A 20,525-nucleotide genomic window follows, 5' to 3' on the forward strand; every position below is an offset into this window, starting at 1 on the left:
CGGAGCTTGCAGTGAGCTGAGATCCGGCCACTGCACTCCAGCCTGGGTGACAGAGTGAGACTCCATCTCAAAAACAAAACAAAAACAAAAACAAAAAAGTTCTTGTTTCTATTCTGTCCTTAGAGAGCTGACTTTTCTCTTCTGGCAAATGAACTTCATCTTAAGTGGGCTCTGCTGAACTATTATGGCTGATGACCATATTATGACAATAGGTAGCCAGATAGTGTGTGACCCCCGGGAATATTCAGTGACAGCTTCAGGGCGCATGACAGGTTCAGAAATGAAGGGATTTCAGGAAGGAGAGGGAGTACAACTGAATAGTCAAGAGCAGGGACTTTGCACTCAGGGAAACTGATACTGACACCACTGACTGTGTGACCTTGGTTCTGAGTAAGCCTTGCTTTCTTCTGTGAATAGAACCTTCTCGTGCATAAGCATCTCCCTCTTGTCTCTCACCCCGTACAGGACATCTGCCACTCCTGGACATCACAACCTTCCCAGACTCTGATTACAACAGAAGGTAGTTTGCAAACTTTACTGCACAAATGAGTTATCTGAGGGCTTGTCTGGAATTGTGATTCCCAGAGATTGTGATTCTGTCTGTCTGAGTGGAGCTCAGGAATCTACATGTTTAACACACTCCTGATGTGATTCTGATGCAAGTGACTCGTGGGCTACATACTGAGAATCATTGAATCACTGGCCAGTGGGAGAGATTGATCAGTATGAGATCTTTCCAGTTTAACAGAGAAAATGTTACATGAGGGGCCCTGGACCAACCTGAGGGCCCAGAAAATGATTTGTAGAAGAGCTGAATCTCGAGTTCTGGATAAGTATAAACCATGTGGAAGAGCATTCCAGAGGAGGGAACAGTATTAGAAAAGGCCCAGACACGCAAAGGAACTTGTTTGTGAGGAGTTCTGTACAGAATATTATTTCTAAAGTATAAAGGGCGGGCTGGGCAAGGAGGGAATGAGTCCAAAGAATGCCAGGGACAGGCCCTGAACAGCATTATAGGCCAGCTTGAAGTGTTTGAGCTATTTCTTAGGGGCAGTAGAGAGTGATATGATCATATTAATGTTTCAGAAAAATAACCCTGTGCAATGGTTTCAATGTCACCGTCAAAACTCATATTAAAATTTAATTGCCATTGTGACAGTATTAAGAGGTGATCCTAGAAGGATGCAGCTGCTTACAAAAAAAAAAAGGTGGAGCCTTTAAGAGGTGATTAGGTAATGAGGGCTTCACCCTCATGAATGGATTAATGCAGTTATTGAAGCAGTGGGTTGATATCCATGGGAGTTTGAGCCCCTTTTTCTCTCTGTGTTCACTTTCCCTTCTACCTTCTGACATGGGATGACACAGCACAAAGGCCCTCCCCAGATACCAGTGCCATGTTCTTGGACTTCCCAGCTTCCAGAATTGTGATAAGTAAATTTCTTTTTAAAATAAATTATCCAGGGAGGCTGAGGCAGGAGAATGGCGTGAACCTGGGAGGCGGAGCTTGCAGTGAGCCAAGATCACGCCACAGCACTCCAGTCTGGGAGACACAGCGAGACTCTGTCTCAAAAATAATAATAATAATAATAATAATAATAATAATTTAAAAAAAAATCCAGTCTGTGGTATTCTGTTACAGCAGCAGAAAATGGACTAAGACATCCTGCCTGCTACATGAAAGATTAATTACAGTGGAAAGCATGAGGGATAGTCAGGAAGCTGTTGGTGTTATTTAGGTAAAAGAAGTTCAGTGTCTAAACTAGGGCAGTGGGGTTGGGGATGGAGAAAAAGGGAGCTGGGTGAGAGCCCTTAGGAGGCCAGGTAACCAGTTCAGTATTCATTTGATGTGAGGGAACAGACAGCAAGTAAAGAGGAGCAACTCAGGAGGGCTTTCAAGGTTCCAGAGACATGGGCGCCCTGGGTGGTCAAGGTGCCATTTATTGAAATAGGAAAAATAGCAGAAGCAGATTTGGAGGAAGATGATAGGCTCTTTTCAGAACATACTATATTTAGTCAACTGTCTAGTGGATAATTAAATGGGATTTGTAGTAAGTAGCTGGATGCATAGATTTGGGGCTCAGAACAGGGGTAAGGCCTGGGTTATAGATTGGGAACTGATCAGTATATCATATGTGAAGCATCGAGAGTAAATGAGTTCCCCCTGAAACAAAACAGTAGGAAATGCCAACATTTTAGGAAAAGAGAGGTAGAAGATCCTACAAGAGAACAATAAGGAACAGCAATTAGAGAGACAGGGAAAGCCAGAAACAAGTAAAGTCATGGAAAGCAAAGAAGAAACAAATGCCATAGAAGAGGAATGGTCAGCAGGGTCAAGTGTGTTGTGTCTGGCCTATACAGTGTCCTCATGATTTGGTGATGAAATGCCAACTGATGACCATAGCAAGAGCTGTGAGCAGAGGGACAGAAACCAGAGTGACCTAGTTGAGAAATGGGTGGGCATAGAGGAAATGGATACAGTGGGTTTGAAGTCCTTTTCCAAGAAGCCCATTGAGAAGAGGTGAGAGATTGGCAGATGACTAGAGAGCAACTTAGTGAAAATGAGGGATTTTTCCACTCAAAGATGTGAGAATCTTGAGAGTGTTTCTTGGATGAAAGGAAAGAGTGAGTAGAGAATGAGAGATTGAGATACAGAAGAGAAAGGAGATGGCTGAGAAAGCATCATCCAGAGAAGGCCAGGGCCAAGAGGGCCTAGGAAGAGGCTTTTTTTAAACAGGAGAAATAACAAATACTCAGAGCCTGGAGGCGTGTGAGTTTAAGTCTGGACATATGTAGACAACTGTGCAAATACCTTTTCAATCTTGACTGCAGTCTCAGCTGTGGACATTTGACAAGTCACTTAGCATCTCTTGTATTCCGTTTTCTTAGCAGTGACACAGAATACAGAAGAGCCTAACTCATCACATAGATTTATTGTCCAGATTAAATTAAGTAATGTATCTAAAGCAGTTAGTACAAGAGCTGGGAAATGATGAAGTGCTGAGATGTTTAGTTGTTACTGTGGATGTCATTGTTACTGTGATAGGAAGCAATCAAGGACAAGTAGCATGTTTTTATATTTGCCCATAGATTTGCCATTTCTGGTGCACTTGTATTCCAGCCTTAAAGATTCTAATTTCCATCTACAAAATTTCTCTTTAGCCTAAAGCATCTCTTATAATGAGTGCATGCTGGTGACAAATTATGTGACCTTCCCTTATGTGAAAATGTTTATGTTTTGTCTTCATTTTTGAAGAAAATTTTCACCAGCTATAGAATTCTAGGCTGACAGGGTTTTTGTGTGTGTGTCTTGTTTTATTTTTTAAGCAGTTTAGAGATGTTATTCCCTTGTCTTCTGTCTTCCATTATTTCTGATGATAAATCAACTCTAATTCTTACCATTGTTCCCTTGTATGTCACGTGTTCTGTTTTCTGGCTGCTATTACGGTTTTCTATTTTTTTATTTTCAGCAATTTGACTATGACATACCTTGGTTTGGTTTTTTACAGATTTACCCTGTTTTAGGTTCACTGAACTTCTTGGAACTGTGGGTTGATGTTTCTAATTAACTTGCTTGCATCTGTTTCTACTGTCCTTCTGATACTCTAGTTGCATTTTTTATTTTATTATTTTTTGAGGGATGACATCTTGCTCTGTTGCCCAGGCTGGAGTGCAGTGGTGCGATCTCAGCTCACTGCAACCTCTGCCTCCCAGATTCAAATGAGTCTCCTGCCTCATCCTCCTAAGTAGCTGGGATTACAGGCGCCCGCCGAGATACCTGGCTAATTTTTAGTAGAGATGGGGTTTCACTGTGTTGGGCAGGCTGGTCTCAAACTCCTGACCTCAGGTGATCTGCTTGCCTTGGCCTCCCAGAGTGCTAGGATTTAGGAATGAGTCACCATACCCGGCCTCTAATTGCATTTATATCAGCTCACTTCATATGGTCCTAGGAGCGCTTGAAGCTGTCTTTATTTTTATTGCATCATTTTTCTCTCTGTGCTTCAGTTTGAGCAATTTATTTTGGCCTGTCTTCAGGTTCACTGAGCTTTCTTCTGCAGTGTCCTAGCTACTGTTGTTTAAATCCAATGCATTTTTATTTCAGATATTATAAATTTTAGTGTTAAAAGTTCCGTTTTGTTTTGTTTTAGAATTTTGATAAATCTCTTGACAGTGACCCATTGTTTATTTAAAAAATTTTTTTACATATTTATAAGAATTTTAAAGTCTTTGTCTACTAATTCAACATTTGGGTCATGTAGGGGTCTGTTGAGCTTTTTCCCTTGATTATGGCTTGAATTTTCTGTTTCTTCACATTTCTAGTCCTTTTTTATTATACAGTGGACCTCATGAATAGTAAGTTATAGTCCTGGATTTTGTTACCTTCCTCTGAAGAGTGTTGTTTTATTTTAATAGGCAATTAAATGATGGGCAGTTAATGTTTTTTAGGGAATGGTTAGTTATCATGTATTGACCTTGTTAAGACAGATGTCTTCATCCATTCAGGTTGCTATAACAAAATAGACTGGGTAATGTATAAGCAATTGACATTTATTGCTCACAGTTCAGGAGTCTGGGATTTCCTTCCAAGATCAAGCCTCCAGCAGATTCTGCATCTGGTGAGGAGTTGCTCTCTGCTTCAAAAATGTCACCTTTATGCCGTGTCCTCCGTGGTGGAAGGGACGAAAGCTGTGTCCTCACATGGCAGAGGGGAGCCAGGGCATTCCCTTAAGCATCTTTTATGAGGGTACTAATCCTATTCAAGGGATCAGAGTCCTCATGACTTAATCATTTCCCCAAAGGATGTGCCTTTTAATACTGTCACAATGAGGATTAAGTTTCAGCATTTGAATTTGAGGTTGCAGGGGACACATTCAGACCATAGCAGTAGATTTATTTTGGTTTTCTCTTAGTCCTCTGGTGTAACCCTCAGTCCTGAGATGATCTTGTTCCTCCCAAAGCCAGCCTTGCTGGTGTTTCCGTGGAGTCTGAGGTGTTTTTGAAGTTCTTTTAATTTGGTGGGACTGGGGAGTTTCTTCAGGAGGCAAATTGATTTAATGTAGAATCTACCTAGTTCTCTTCCATTCCTTCAGCGATTGTAACCTCTGCATACGTTTTTGTTTTGTTTTGTTTTGTTTTGTTTTCTTTTGAGCCAGAGTCTTGCTCTGTTGACCAACCTGGAGTACAGTAGTGTCATCATGGCTCACTGCACCCTCAGCCCTACCAGCCTCAAGCGATTCCTCCCCCTCAGCCTCACAAGTAGCTGGGACTACAGGTGGGCACCACTGCACCTGATTAATTTTTATTTTTTATTTTTTTATAGAGGCAAAGTCTCACTATATTACCCAGGCTGCTCTCAAACTCCTGGGTTCAAGTGATCCTCCTGCCTCAGCCTTTCAAAGTGCTGGGATTACAGGCATGAGCCACTGTGCCCTGCCTCGTCCTGCTTTTGATCATTCTTCAGTGCTTGCAGATTGTTATTTCTTGTATTTTTCCAGATATTAAAATAGTTTTCTGTGGGAGGGTTTGTTTGATACAAGCCACTCAGCCATTATTGAAAGCAAAACTTAGGAATATGTTTTTGAGCAGAGCTGAGGGCTCAGTTACACCCAGAGACAATGCCTATGCTTTGGCGCCGTCTCCACAACTATGGAAGTTCTTCAGTGGCTCAGTGGCCTGGTCAGATGGAGATTGTGGCTAGAACAGGTCTGAGAGAGTGGACAGTTAAGGGACCAGAGATTTCTCTGATGGGGAAGCTGGAAGTGGGAATTAAGAGAGAGCTGGAGAAGATGGGATGTTGGCCTCATTCAGGTTCCTCGTTGCTGCCTCTGGTCAAGCTGTTACGGGATGTGAGAGAAAGTATATGGATGTTCAGTAATGGTGTTTATGATTATGGAGGCCACTGGGTTGAGGTTTGCTGGGACTTCATCCAAGTAGCACAATTCCTTGTTTCATTTGGTGTCTTCTCTGCTCTTCACGGAAGCAGAAGTGCCTTGTGACATGTGAGGTGTGATGGGGTTGTCATCATTACAGTTATCAGTAGCATTGCCATCGGGTGCCTACCTTTGAGGGATACATTTCTTCATGGTTCTTTGCTTGTCAGTTAGGCTATAGTTAGGCTATGTTAACAGAAACCCAAAATAACAGTGGCTTAAACAAAATAGAACAATCTGAGCAGTCCAGCGCTGCTGAAGTAGCTCCTCAGGGTCAGGGAGTCAGGCTTTGTTGATGTCATCGCTCCTCTGTCATCCTTATCTGGATGGGCCACTGTGACTCATCCCCACAAGACAGTGGGAAAGGGAGCAGCTGTGGGTACTCCTTGCCCACAGAGGACCTGTCCCCAAATATGCCTGCATCACCTTCACATCCCATTAACCAGAATGTAGCCACCCAGCTGCAAAGAAGGCTGGGAAATATGGTCTTTATTTGGGGCAGCCCTGAGTCCATCTGCACACCCAGAATTCTGTTACTATAGAAAGGGAGACTACATACTGGGGACAACCAGCAGTCCCTGCCACCAGACCTAAGCTCATGCACCTGGTTTTCTTTCAAGGGTGACTCTACAAAAGGAGCATGTCACTCCTGGGGAGCCTGTTGAGCATTGAGGAGTTGAGAGACTTCTACCTGCTATGTACATTTCTCCATAAGGGAATCAGAAGACAAGGATTGTCAATCTAACATATACCTGTGAAGGAAAAAGTCTGCATCCACAAGCACTGGTCATTGCAGATTTGTCCCTCGGTGGCTACAATATGCGAAGCTGGGCTGGAAAGAGCCCAGGTGCTGCCGAGGTTGCAGCTCTGGTCTTCCCAGCCCTGCTACTGATGAGTGAAGTCACCCTAGGCATGTCCTTTAACCCTCTTGGTCTATTCTTTCATCTCCAAAGTAAGGGATTGATTGGGTTGTATCTAAGGTGTTTGTCTAGTGCCCTCGTTCTAGCATCATATGCTCCAGAACATAGAATCACCCTCCATATCTTTGGGTTATGAAGCAAGCCTCCCGGAGGATGCAGCCACCCTCAGTCCTTTGTGGAACGATTTGGGAGTGTGACTATGTAAACATGCACACTTGTGCACACACATTGGTGCACACCTTTGCATTCAGCCTGGGGGGCCTGGAGACATGACCTTTTCTATTTTCTTGGGCTTCCTTTGGTTTTGTTTTTTGCAGTAGAAAATCATGGCATTCCACACAATTAAACTTATTTATTAAACTTTATTTCAAAGGACTTTTTCTAATTTTAGAACTGTTATATGTTCATAGTGGAAAGTAGAGAAAAGTGTAATGAAGGAAACAAAATGCACTGTCACTATTCAGACTGTGATGCTATTAACACTTTAGCAGATTCCCTTCACTTCAGTGTGGAAGAAAACATGAAAAATACTCATGGAGCTACTTGAGTTAATCTAATTGGGATCACTCGCCACATGATGTTTTAGAACCTGGTTTTTTTAACTGGATGACCATTTCCCCAAATCCTTAATATGTTTTCAAGAATGTGATTGTTAACAGCTGCCAAGGATTCTAATCACATGGATGTGCCACACTAGGCTTATTCAGTGCCCTGGACATTTGGGCTGTGTCCAAGTCCTTGTTATTATTGATTACATAGCAATGATATCTCCATTTTACATTGACAGCATCTCAGTCCTCCTGACAGGTACTGGGTGCATGTGAGGCCCAGAGAGGTTGGTGGCCTGCCCAAGGACACACAGAATCCTGGCCATCTGGCCACAAGACTGGCTGCCTCTCACAGGTGCCAGGGCAGAAGAGGCATAGGTGTGGCACAGGGGAGCTGGTGACAGCTTCCAACGTTTTGGCTTGAGGAGAAAAGAGCCATTGTGGGGCCTCCCAGCAAGAGGCCACTCTGGGTGGTCTGCAGTGCCCACACCTGAGAAAAGCCATGCTCCTCTTTGCTCCCACACAGCAGCAAGCTGCCTGCTCCTGCCCCCTGCCTCCCACCCTCCCGAGGCCAGTGTTGAGCCCAGGCCCATGCTTTAGGGCAGCGGGAAGAGGCTTTGGAAGCTGCAGATTAGTCCGCGAGGGGAACAAGGCAGGGAGCCCAGGTGGGGAGAGCAGGATATGTGTGTTGAGTGGCCTGAGTGGCCTTGCTCCTGGGGAGGCCTCCTCACCACGGTACTCTCACTGCTCCTGAAGCACTTTCCCTCTCCAGAGAGGATCTCGCCCTATAAAGGCCACCCCCATCTTTCCTCAGCTTGATCCCTCAGTGAGAGGGCCGCTGAGTAGTGGGTGGAGGGGCCGGGAGGACAGAGCATGGCCACGTTAGACCTGATGTGGACGTCCCCTCTTGCTGGTTACACCACCAGCTGCGGTCACCAGGCTTTTGCCCCTTTGCATGAGACTTTTTGGTTTTGACTGTTCTGTGCTTTTCTCTAACAGGCAACCATTGGGATTGACTTCTTGTCAAAAACCATGTACTTGGAGGACCGCACGGTGAGCACCAAATATTAGGACTGGGAGGGACAGGGAAGGTTCCTTTGGGCTTATCCCCTAGGATCTTTAGCTGGTCACCACTGAGAGCCCCTGCCGACACTGGGGACTGGAGCTGGTGGTGCCAGCATTGCAGAGCCCGGCTCTCCCAGTTCCCCGGACCAGGAGGACCTCACTGCCCCACTGACCCGTCTGCCTGTGGTCCTGCCCTCCCTGAAACAGGTGCGACTGCAGCTCTGGGACACAGCTGGTCAGGAGAGGTTCCGCAGCCTGATCCCCAGCTACATCCGGGACTCCACAGTGGCTGTGGTGGTGTACGACATCACAAGTGAGTGAGGGTCTGCACCTAAGGGACGGTGGCTCATTGGGGGTTCCAGGGCCCAGGTGTGACCGTGGCCAGGCCTGTGTGTATGCGTGTGTGTGTATGCATGTTTGTGCACATGCATCTGTGTGCACACGTGTGTGCGATTGCTCCCTAAATGCAGAAAGGCAGGGAGCAGTGGTGAGTTGCCTTTGAACACCAACATGTTTTCCACTGCCCCCCACCCTCCTGCAACAGGCAGGGGTTTACAGGGCCAGGTTGGCCCTGCTCAGAGCAGGGGCCAGCATGTGGTGTGAGCAGATGCTCACAAGGTTGGCCCTGCTCCAGCCTCTCTGCACCCTCCCTCTCCCTGGCTGTCAGAAAGCTCCCTAAGGAGCTACTTCTGTATGTGTGTCACCATGGGAGAAGACGCTGGTCCCTAGGTCAACCCCGGCCCAGCAGCTGTGGGTGCAGGACTCCCTGGGAAGGTAGGCCAAGGGAGTCTGGAAGTGCAGTAGACTGGTAATCCTTCTCCAGCACTGTGGCTCTTCAGGCCAGAGCAGGTGTTCTTAACAGGACTGCACAGCCTCGAGGGCGCACAGGGCCAGAGGTGGGGGCGGGGGCGGGGGCGGGGGCAGGGGCCGATGCAGAAGCCAGACCTGCAAGGCTGGTGTAATGGAACACCCCTGATAAGCCCTCGGGGCTGTGGTTACCGTGAAGTGGGCGGATGCCCTAGGTACTGTCCACAGCCCTAAAATCACACAAGGAAGCATGTGTGACCCCACGCTGGTGCATGCCCCCACCACCCATCCTGCTGCCCGGGCTCTGCCCGCCCCGTCTGTCCACCCCTCTTCTGACCACAGGCCCCATCCACACCTGAGTGCAGGTGGGAGCTGGGCCCACAAGGGCCTGAGTTCACTTGGCCTGAGGCACATCAGAAGGGATACCAGGCTGTGTGAAACTGAGGCTTCTGAGGACAGCTGCCTCCCCTCCCCTTGGGTGTGCAGGCTGCGGAGTGGTGGCCTTTGCCTTATAGCTGCTCTGCCCTGCAAGGGTTGTCATGGCAGCTGAGGGAGGTCAGGCTGCCAAGAAGTGGCCTTGTCTCTCCTGGATTTTTGAGTGCACCTGGCTCCCCTGACTAGTCCTGGGGCCACCTTTCCCCTCCTCTCACCTGCAGAGCCTGAGGATTCTCTTCAGAAATCCCTCTGGCCTTCCCCTAACTCTCCTGAGCTCCCCTGGTGGGGAGGCCACTCAGTAGGGTCCTTCTTTCCCTAGAGGCTTCTGTGTCCTCCTCTGCCTACCCCTCACTGTTTCCAAACTTGCCAAGTCATGTGTGTGTGTGTGTATATGCGCACACACATGTGTGACCCAGTTCTCACACTCCACTCTGAATGCCCAGAGTCAGGTCTGACTCTCAGGCAGGCCCGTAAAGCCACTATTTCATGTAGCAAATCGTGACACCATGATCTTCCAGATGGGGCGATTCCTCTCCCACAAAGAGCGGCTAAACAGTGCAAGCGGCTCCCAGGGCTGCAGGGCAGGGCCTGGTTCCCTCTGAAAGGCCCTACCCGGCTGATCTGTGTTGACTGAGCTCGCACCCGTCCCTGGGTATCTGGGGGCACATGCTCAGCCTCCCTCCTGCTCCTGGCTCACACATCCCCTTCCCATCTCCTGCTGGTGGCTGGCCCTGGCTTTCAGTTTTTCCTCACTTTCTGCCTCCAGATCTCAACTCCTTCCAGCAGACCTCTAAGTGGATCGACGACGTCAGGACAGAGAGGGGCAGTGATGTTATCATCATGCTGGTGGGCAACAAGACGGACCTGGCTGATAAGAGGTAGGTGCAAGGGCACACAGGTGCAGGGTACCACCCTCCAGTCCTCTCCAGCTGCTCCTGGACAGGGAGCTCTGGGATGCATGGGTGGTGTGTCTGTGCTTCTGACCATGCATCCGGAAAAGGTCCCTTGAGACACTAGGAGCTTTGAGAACAGCTGGTAGACTCTCACCCATGGGTGTCTCATCTGTGAAGCCCTGTCTTCCACCACCAGACAGGGGCGGGGAACTCCTCCATGTGCTGTCTACACAGAGCCCTGTGCACCTGGCTTGGCCCAGCAGTGCATGGTCTAAGACCCTGCCATGGCCACAGCACTGCCCCAGACACAGCAGTTCCCTAAGCCCCAGTGTGTGTACTGTTTACTGTCTGTGCCTGTGAAGTGTCCGCACTAGTGTGCATGGGGGTGTGAACACCCTGGGCCCTAGGTGTGAGCATGCAGAGCATTCAGACCACAAACCTATAGCTGTAGCCTGCTTAGCCTGGTTTGTGGCTGCGTCTGGTATGAAGCTTTCTCTGAAGAGTCTCCTCCACGCTGCCCTCCATGCACAGGGAGAACTGAGGTGTCATGTGTGTACATTGTCCACTCATTTCACGTGACCCTGACTTGGACAGATAAAGTGACAGGCCATGGACTCCAGCAAGCAGTGCAGGCTTCCTGCAGTGTCCCTTGACCACCTGAGGAATCATCTGAATTAGAGCCTGCTTTACTAGAGTTCTGTCCTTAAAGTAAGGAAAACTGGGCTCAAATCCCAGTACAAAGGGTACCTAGGCCCTTCATACCCTCACCCACTTCTGCCTGCCCCATCATGGAGCCCTCTCTGCTAAGTAGCTTTGGGGAGACACTTTTAGCATTGGCGTTCTCATACGGAAAATGCGACTAATAGTACCACCCAGAGTGGCACTGGGTGGCTTGAATCTCTTCACAAGCACAAGCTCTGCAGTAATTACTACTGGGAAAGGCGGGCATGGGGCATCCCTACCCCAGGGCCTGCTTTGAAGCTGAGAAGACACAAAGGAAGGAGTGGGGGAAGGGGATAGTGTCCTACTGTTCCCTGGTGCCCGCTTTGTGCTAGAGAGACTATGGTTGGTGCCCAGGAGGGACCCCTGGGATCAGAGCCTGTCTTCAGGGCTGACCAAGGGCCTGGTGGGCTCCCTCTGCCATGCTGGGTAGGTCCCTCCTCATCTCTGCCACGGGCTGTTCCTCTGCTGAACTGATTTCCCCCCTTCCCCTCATCTCTAGGCAGATAACCATTGAGGAGGGGGAGCAGCGCGCCAAAGAACTGAGCGTCATGTTCATTGAGACCAGCGCGAAGACTGGCTACAACGTGAAGCAGGTGAGGACACACCTGGCACCGGGCCTGGCACGGTGTGGTCCTGTGGTCAGCCGCAGGCTCAGACCTGCCTTGCCCTGAGGGGCTGGTGGCAGGGTTGGGACAGCCAACCAGAACACCCATAGATGCGCCCAGGGCGGGGAGAGCTAATTTCCGGAGCTGGTAAAGCCTAAGAGAGGGAGGGAGCACTCCGGGCATAGCGACTGGAGAATGTAAGTCACCAGCCACCATAGCAGTGGCCAGTCACAGCCCGCGTAGCAGTCCCTAAGAGTGTCCAGCCACCAGCTTCCAGGTGGCTGAGGGAAGCAGTGGTTCCCTAGCCCCTCACCCCACTTCGGGTGCAGGAAAATTCAATCCAATCAGCGTTTGGGGTTCATGCCTTGCATTTAGCAAGTGCTTAGGGCTGTGGAGGGCAACTCAGGCCTGGGGAAAAGAGCCCACCGCGGTGTGGCTGGAACTCACAGGAGGGCGAGGCAGTGGAGTTAGGGCCGAGCCTTGCAGCATGAGGGCCCCTGAGTGGTCCGTGGATGGAATTTAGCAGGTCAGCGACAGGGCTGGAAAACATTTGCACCTTTTATCTTCACTAACCACTAACCCGTCCATAGCACTGAAGGACGTCTGTTTGTTCTTCAGTGATTAATGTAGGCAATGACACTCAGTCATATTAGTGGTGCCTGTGGCTTTACCACCAGTAGAAATCACAGATGCCTTCCCGTCACCTCATAGTGTTGCAGGTATCTTGAACTTTACATGCATCAGTGTTTCAGTGTCACAGTAGTTATTAGATCTCTTACTAGTTCTCGCTGTTCAGTGTGTTCATAAGGAAGCGCAAATGTCGATGAGGTGTATCCAGTACTCAGTAGTTCCCTTTATCATCCTATGTAATTGATTTCACATACTTCAAAGGAGTCCATAGGCTTCACCAGACTGCCAGAGCGGTCCTTGGCTCACGGAAAGGTTAAGAACTCCTGCCACTGGGGATGTGAATAGGACTTGGAGAGGTGGTGAGGAGGGAGGGCATGCCAAGCAGGGGAACAGCAAAGGTGTGGCTGCAGGGTGCCCGAGGTGTGGGGAGGAGACTCTGGGTGAGGAGTGTGGTTGGCCTGGCATTCGCTTCTGCCTTACCAGCCCGCATTGCTGGGAACCCTCGGCAAGCTGTGTATGCAGCACTGGCCTTTTGGATGCAGCGATGGGTTGCCCCGTGCAAACAGTGCTGGTAGCAATGGGGAGGGTGGGCTGGCAGAGTGACAAGAAGAGACAGAGTGGAAGGGACACTGTGTGACACTGGGGGCCCCAAAGCTGCAGGACTCAGCGCCCCACCCTAACTGGAGTGCCCTCAGCAGGGCTCCACTCACTCCCACCTGTTCCCAGCCTCCCTTGGTGTGGGGCTGGAGCTGCTGTGGTCCTTCCTGCTCCCGGGGGGCGTGGAGGAGAGACTGGGCTGCTGCTCTTTGGGAGTGCTAAAGTAATGGGAAGCAGGGAAGCAGAGGGAGGGCAGCACCAGCAGGTCCGTAGGGCAGGTAGCATCTGCCTCATCAGTCAGGGTCAGGGAGGCACTGATGCCCCCACCCCCAGAGTGCTCTGGAACCCACGCAGTGGTTTAGCAGGAGTCAAATGTGGTCGGTTTCGGACCCTACGTGGCTCAGAGGAGTCTCCATGCAGTGCAGACTCCTGGATCTAAATGTGAGCATATCCACTCACAGAAACCCGTACCTGACCTAGAGCACCCTTCAAAATCCCTAGTGGCATTTTGGCCGCTAGTTGAGGCTGTGACCGTTTTGAGAGCCAGACAGGCAGATAGGAGCCGCCCAGGGCCAATGCCATGAAGGAAAGCTCAGGAAGGATGTCCCAGGTCCTTTGTACCCTTGCCTACTAATAGCTACCCTACCGCAGAGCCTCCTCTGCAGCCCGCCCACAAGGGTCTCACACCGTGCTGCGCCCACCAGCAGCTTCCTGCCTTGGGCCCTCACGGCCTTTAGCCGTGTCACTCAGCCCGGGTGCTCAGTTGGGGCTGGGCTCTGGGGTGAGGCCATGAATAAGACTCACCCTGTCTTCAGAGAGCTCATGCAGTGGAGGGCATGAGCCCAGAGCCCACCCAGTTCCTGTAATTCGTATTTGTGAGGACAACAGGGAGTGCTCCTGGGTTAGTCCTGTCAGGCTACTGTAACAAATCACTAGCGGTGGGGTAGTGTATAAACAACAGAAATGTATTGCTCACAGCTCTGGAGGCTGGGAACTCCACAGTCAAGCTGCAGGCAGATTCAGAGTCTGGTGAGGGCCCGTTTCCTCCTAGATGGCACCTTCCTGCGGCATCCTCACAATGTGGAAGGGGCAGACAGGCTCCCTCGGGCCTCGTTCCTAAGGGCGCTCGTCCCGTTCATGAGGGCTCTACCCTCCTGACTAAGCACCTCCTAAAGCCCCACCTCTTTATACTGTCACATTGGAGATTCTGTTTCAACATAGGAATTTGCAGGGGGACCAGCGTTTAGAGCATAGCAGTTCAGAGTCTTCTGTGCCTCATACTTCTGCCTTGTACTTGTCACCTCCAAGATTCCATCTCTGCCCGCACCCTATCTGCCACTTGCCACCTGTCCCCTGCCACGCATGCCTGCCCCAACACACGTGCGTGCGCACGTGCGCGCACACACACACACACACACAGAAAACCCACATGTACGTAGACACGCACCTTACCAAGGAGACACTATAGACACATTCCCCCCACATTTACACAAACACGCACACAAAGATACCACACATTCACACACACCACACAAACATTCTCCCGTATGTTTACACAAACACACATGCACCTACCCACACCCATCACCCACAACACACACATTCTCCACGCAGTCCTACAGATAAAACACATACACTGTACACACACTCCCACACACAATCAACAACTCACACTCCACATCCAAACAAGCCCACAAGATTGTGTTCACACTCCTGCATCCCTCGCGCTCTCAGAGAAGCCTCGCCACTGTGCCCATGTGGCCCTGGCCCTGCTGTTCGCTGCCTTGGCGCCGGACCTGCAGGGCTCCCTGAGCAGAGTCATTCGTCTCAAGGTCATATCAGTTCCCCACGCCTGGTCCCCATGAGGGCTGTGTGCAGAAACCGCCCTTAAGGCCTGTCACCTGGAGGCCCAAACCATTTTCTGCACCAGAGGAGGTCCTTTGCAGTCACTGCCATGACCTAAGCTTACCCCAGTGACCTTGTGGCCAGTCTGCTTGGGCAAGAGTCCACAGCTTTGTTCCTTCCATGAGCTACTGAGGCCTGCCCAGACCTGATGCTGTGAGAGGCACTGCAGGTTGGGGAGAGAGAATGTAGGCATAGCCCCTGCCTTTGTGGGCACCATCCACTGGGCGGATGGGAGAGTAAAGCTGCAGGTTGGGAGGGGAAGAGGGGAGAGGGTACAGGCACAGTGAGGAGCAGAGGGGAGGGCCAGGGTTGGGGTCCACGCTGCGTTTCTTCATCTTTCCAGCTTTTTCGACGTGTGGCGTCGGCTCTACCTGGAATGGAGAATGTCCAGGAGAAAAGCAAAGAAGGGAGTATCCTTTTCCTTTGACAAGTAAGTGAAAAGATGTATAAGAGCCATTTATTCACTGAAGGTTAGTGCAGTGGACAGACACTCGCCCAGTCCCTGCCTGGCCTTCCCTAGCCTGCCGCGAATGGCACAGGGCCTCCTCTAGACAGGATGCAGCTGAACCCCATGGTTTGGAGCCCCATCTGGCTCTAACCATCTACTTCTTCCAGAATAGCAGGAAGATACCAAAGGGGTGTGCACAGAGTGATGCTGTGGGATGGGGAGTGAGAAACAGAGACTGCCCCTCTTTACAGTGAGCATGGGTGTGGGTTTCATGAACACAGGCAGAGTCTCTGCCGCAGGGAAGGCTCTGTCACTGGGGATATGATCTCAACATGGTTCAGTCTACTCGAGACAGCTACTCCCTTCAGACAGATGCCCCGTCCCTGTCCCGCCTGCCTTCTCTGCCCAGCCCTGAACAGCCCCTGAGGCTCCCCACCGATCTGTGGGACAGTTGCACATCACCCACTGACCAGCCCCAACTTGAAGAGACACCTAGATGCTGAAACGGAGGTTCAGAGAGGTAGTCTGGTTTGCCCAGTGTCACACAGCAGTTACAGGGTTAGGATTCACACTCAGGCTTGCTTCCTCCATATCCAGCCCTATTCCATGTGGGACACTGTCTCTCTAAGGGCATTTGAGAGGATCAGATGAAAACTGTTTCAGCAGGAGAAGGCATTGCCCACACCTGGGCCTCCCCTGCACCTAGTCAGATGTCCCCGCCTGAGTAAGCCACCAGAAACCAGGCACGCAGATCCCTGGCTGGCATCCTTTAGAATGGACCTGTCCCTGTGCAGCAGCTCTCCAGCATCCATCCCCCACTGATCCCACAGGCCTCAGGGTAGACATCCCTGACAGATCGGAGAAGGGCACTTGGAAGATGGAAGGGCACCTTCGGGCTGATAAGAATAAAAAGTGAGAGGAGCACACAGCTTAATGTTGGAGCTGCTGGGGCAGGGCAGGCAGGACACTGGGAGTCTCAGGGCTGCAGCAAGGGGGAGCCTGACACAGGCCTGGAGGGAAGCTGGGCCTCTCCAGCCTTCGTCAAGGAGCTCTCTGAGCAGATTCGAGACCCATCCTCCCGGCAGGGGACAGGGGTGCGGGCGGGAAGGCTCACCAAGGAGCAGGTGCCCCAGCAATCCCATGGTCTGTGTGTCACCAGAGGACAAGCAGTGGCCGAGAGGAGGAGGTTTGAGGGGTATCTCCTGGTTGGTCAGTTATAGGACTGCAATCACAGATGAGGAAACTGAGGCTCAGAAACTTGACTAGGGCACCCCACAGCTCTCAGTAGCAGAGCCAGGCTCCAGAGCTCAGGAGAGAGCCCCCATGAAGTCACCTGTCACATGGGACTCCTTTGAGGTTCCAGGAACATACAGAAGCCAACCTGAAGGGCAAACATAGGAGCAGGACCAAGGGAGAGGGGCAGACAAGGTGCAGGTGATCTCCGCGGGGCCTGCCAGCGAGGGGAAGGGTTGCACTGCCCGCTCTCCATCCCACCAGCTCCCAAGGTGCGGCACACTGGCCAGGGTGAGTGGTGATCATTTCATTCACATTCTCCCAGAGTTGCGCTGTTCAGGGCTCCAGGCTGGGCCCACAATCAGGTCAGACTGGGCTGAGTGCAGGTGACAGCGAGCTCATCATCGTCCTGGTATGCCTAGCGTTTCATCCAGCTACCACTGACCTTTGGGCCCCTTGGGAGAAAGGATACAGGGCAGGTTGCAAACAGACTGCACAGGGCGATGTGGCATGTGTCCCTTTTTCTACCTATGGGGTCCCCTCGTCTAGGTGGATGTACCCCCATCCTCTCACTTCTGCCCAGGAGCCAGCTTGCTGGGCTTCTCACGAGGCAGGTGCTGGAGCAGCCACCAGAGGTCCCAGAGGGACCAGGCAGAGGCAGCTGTCACTCTGCTTCATTGGGGGTAGGGTGCTGGCATTTCTGCTTACTCACAGTCCAAATTCAGGTGTTTTGAAGGTGGGTGCTTTGGGGTCATGTTCATAATTGTGTTCAACATTGAGAGCAGACACACAGAGGCCCTGCTTTGTGGCGCTGTATAAACTGTTCACACTTGGCCTCACTTGCTCGGCTCCGGGCTTGGTGAACGTGTGGCTTGAGGCTTCCATCTGCTGCTTGCAGGTCCAGATGGGAGGCTGCTGCACCTCTTCTTCACATTCAAGACAGGAGGCCCCCTCAGGGCCGCTCTGGCCAATACTTCTGCCCAGCAGCACCTTCCACTGGTCTCTCTCAGCAAAGTAGGGGCCAAGGGGCCACCAAATGATAGAGCCATAAGCCCCTTACTGCTTCTTCATACACAACCCCCCAACCCCCACTTTCTGCTCAAATACAGTATGCCTCCATCGCATGGGCCCCGAACTCTTTCTGAATAAGGCTGGCTTACGCAAAGGAACAGCAATAGTGTGGGCACTTCATGAAGTGGCTCTAAACAGGTGAGGACAGTGACACCCCAAACCAGATAGAGCATGCCCAAGGCCTCCCAGCTCCTTAATTCAGAGCTGGAACCACATCCAAATGATTGGATTCCACAGCCCTGTTGCAGTCTCTGGTGGGGCTGTGGTGTGCTTTGACATTCCAGATCCGGAGAGGATTGCGCTGCAGTAGAGTCAGAGGCGCTGGGACTGCGGAAGCATACCCAGCAGTAGGGGGTAAGTTTGTAACAGGCTGTCTAGACCCACCCATCACTCTTCCAGGAACCAGGGAGAAGGGACAGTGGGCAGTGATTGTGGCCCACGATGGGCCACACTTGACCCAGAGGGAAGAGGTGGGTGTGCTGTGGCCATGCCTGCCGGAAAGGCACATATCAAACCTCTTGAGGCTTATGAGAAACCGTGAGTTTCCCCTTCTGGCGCACTATTTAGACATGGGTCCAGTCATTCTTCCCTATCCTCTCAGTCAGCAAGCGGCCCCTGAGCACTGCTTCAGCAGCATGTACCGTAACAAGGAAGGAGGTGACATTAAATGAGAGCCTGTGTGAAAGCTCCTAGCGGAAGAGCTGGGCCTGTGCTCTCCAATTCTGCAGCCACATGTGGCTGTTCCGACTTAAATTAGTTAAAATGCAGTTGAATTGAAAGTTCATTTCCTCACTTGCACTAGCATCCTTTCAAGTGGCCAGTTGCCCATGTTGCTAATGGTAACATCTTGGACAGTGCAGATATAGAATATTTCCATCATCGGAGAAAGTTCTTTGGACAGGGCTGTTCAGGGAGTATCAGTAGAATTGGTTTCTTGGATGTCTGTGTGTTGGGACTCTCCAAAGAACTTGTTAAAAACACACCTCTGGGGCCCATCGCTGCATCTACCAAGGTAGGACCCAGCGAGACATTTTTAACAAATATCCCAGAAAATTTTGATGCAATCCGTTTCAGAACTACTGCTGTGCAATGTACAAAAGTATTGTGACTCAAATTGCACATGAGATTTTTTTAGTGGTAGTAGGTGACTTCAATACTGGGCAGAACGTCATACTGTAACAGTGGCCAAGCTTTAAGCTACACTACTGGTTCTCAACCAGGACTGATAGCCCTTCCCTCCCCTCCCCACAGGGGACATTTGGCAATGTCTTCAGACGTTTTGACTTGCCATAAATTGGGGGAGGGGGAATGGGGTTTAACTGGCATCTCATAGATAGTGGTCAGGGATGCTTCTGAACGTTCTTCATGTATAGGATCCGCTCATAACATGGAACTGTCTGGCCCAAAATGTCAGTAGTGTTGAGCCTGAGAAGCTGGTCCACAAGGGGCTTAGCACAGCCAGGTCATTGAAAGTAGAAGGCTGCGGTCAAGATAGCCTTGGGTTTGTACCTGGGCACTTCAGCTTCCCAGTTGGAAGGTGGCTCTTTTACTCCCCACTGCACGAGGTCTAATGTGGAAGTGAGGTAGTGCATTTATAGTGCTCAGCACAGAGTAAGCGCTCAGCAGGAGAGGCCACTAACGCGTGCACCCTGGACCAAGGAATGAGGACATTTTTAGAGGTGGAAATGGGGAGGAAGGCTGGGTGTCAGGGAGGGAGCATCACTTCTAGAAGCAAAGAACAGCAAGAACAAAGGAAAGAAGGAAAGCATAGGACGTGTTTAAAGTGCGGAAAATGTGGTTGGTGGAGCCTTGGTGTGTGATAGAGGGAAGGGGATGAACTCGCGTCAACAGGTGTTTGGGGTGACCTTAAATGGGGAGGCCTTAAATGCCAGAGTAAGAAATCCATGGACACTTCCTTTCTGTAGCAGCGTGTGACATGATTGTCACCAGAGCTGACTTTGGGAAGCCACTATGCTGAGAGAGAGCTGGCTGGGCTCAGAGGGGCACTCAGAGAAGACCAGGAGACCTCAAGGAGGCCTGTGCCCAGGCCAGCAATACAGAAGGGGATTGTGCTACTGGCATGGGCCATAGAACTGCAGCTGGCAGAAACAGCAGGGCATTCCTGGCAGTGGGTTTGCCAAAAACTGATAGGCAGTAGAGAAGTAGGTTGCTTGACTGGAGTAGAGAGAACAAAAGGTGGGCTGTAGTGGGCAGTGGGAAGGAAGGCACTGGCTGATTATCTGTTTACTCATTTATTTATACACTGCCATGGTAGAAGATACATATACCTACGTACACACAAGATAAAGGTGTATGTGTATGTGTGTACACACACACATAGGGAGAATAAAGGTAGGAGAAGCAAAGAAAAGTCAGATATAAAGTCATACTCAAAATATATGCCATGGCTGCATGGTTGTTAGAGGTGGCCAAAAAGTTGGCTCTGAGCATTCTCACAGCCAAGACAAGGAAAGAAAATGTGAACTTCAGGAGAAGCATGGCTTTTCATAATACTTAAACCGAAAGAACCTCTTCTGTTGTCCTCAAATAGGAGCCACAAAAGCATCCTTAGGATGCCAGCAAGAAGTTCCAAAACAGTGCTTCTTATACCACCACACCCCACACACCCCTGTCTCAGGGCAATCATCTACGGCCAGCACCAAAGCCCTGTCCAGGAAGAGCAGTTCTGTGAGGTACTGAAGGACCTGATCCTCAGCT

At 50.5% G+C, this 20,525-nt stretch overlaps 1 protein-coding gene across 4 annotated transcripts in view; it reads left to right on the top strand.

The window, feature by feature from the left end:
• RAB6B (RAB6B, member RAS oncogene family) overlaps positions 1-20,525 on the top strand; it is a 71,248-nt gene that overhangs the window by 45,412 nt on the left and 5,311 nt on the right. For 3 of the 4 annotated variants that reach the window (XM_011958197.1, XM_011958199.1, XM_011958198.1), the window contains 5 exons: positions 8,395-8,448; positions 8,668-8,773; positions 10,469-10,580; positions 11,818-11,911; positions 15,399-15,465. In XM_011958197.1, the coding sequence (XP_011813587.1) occupies positions 8,395-8,448; positions 8,668-8,773; positions 10,469-10,580; positions 11,818-11,911; positions 15,399-15,465 (433 nt within the window). The remainder of the gene's footprint in view (positions 1-8,394; positions 8,449-8,667; positions 8,774-10,468; positions 10,581-11,817; positions 11,912-15,398; positions 15,466-20,525) is intronic. The other variant, XM_011958200.1, reaches the window with a different exon arrangement.

Source organism: Colobus angolensis, unplaced genomic scaffold (assembly GCF_000951035.1).
Source record: "Colobus angolensis palliatus isolate OR3802 unplaced genomic scaffold, Cang.pa_1.0 Scaffold46, whole genome shotgun sequence".
NCBI classification, from domain to species: Eukaryota; Metazoa; Chordata; class Mammalia; order Primates; family Cercopithecidae; genus Colobus; species Colobus angolensis.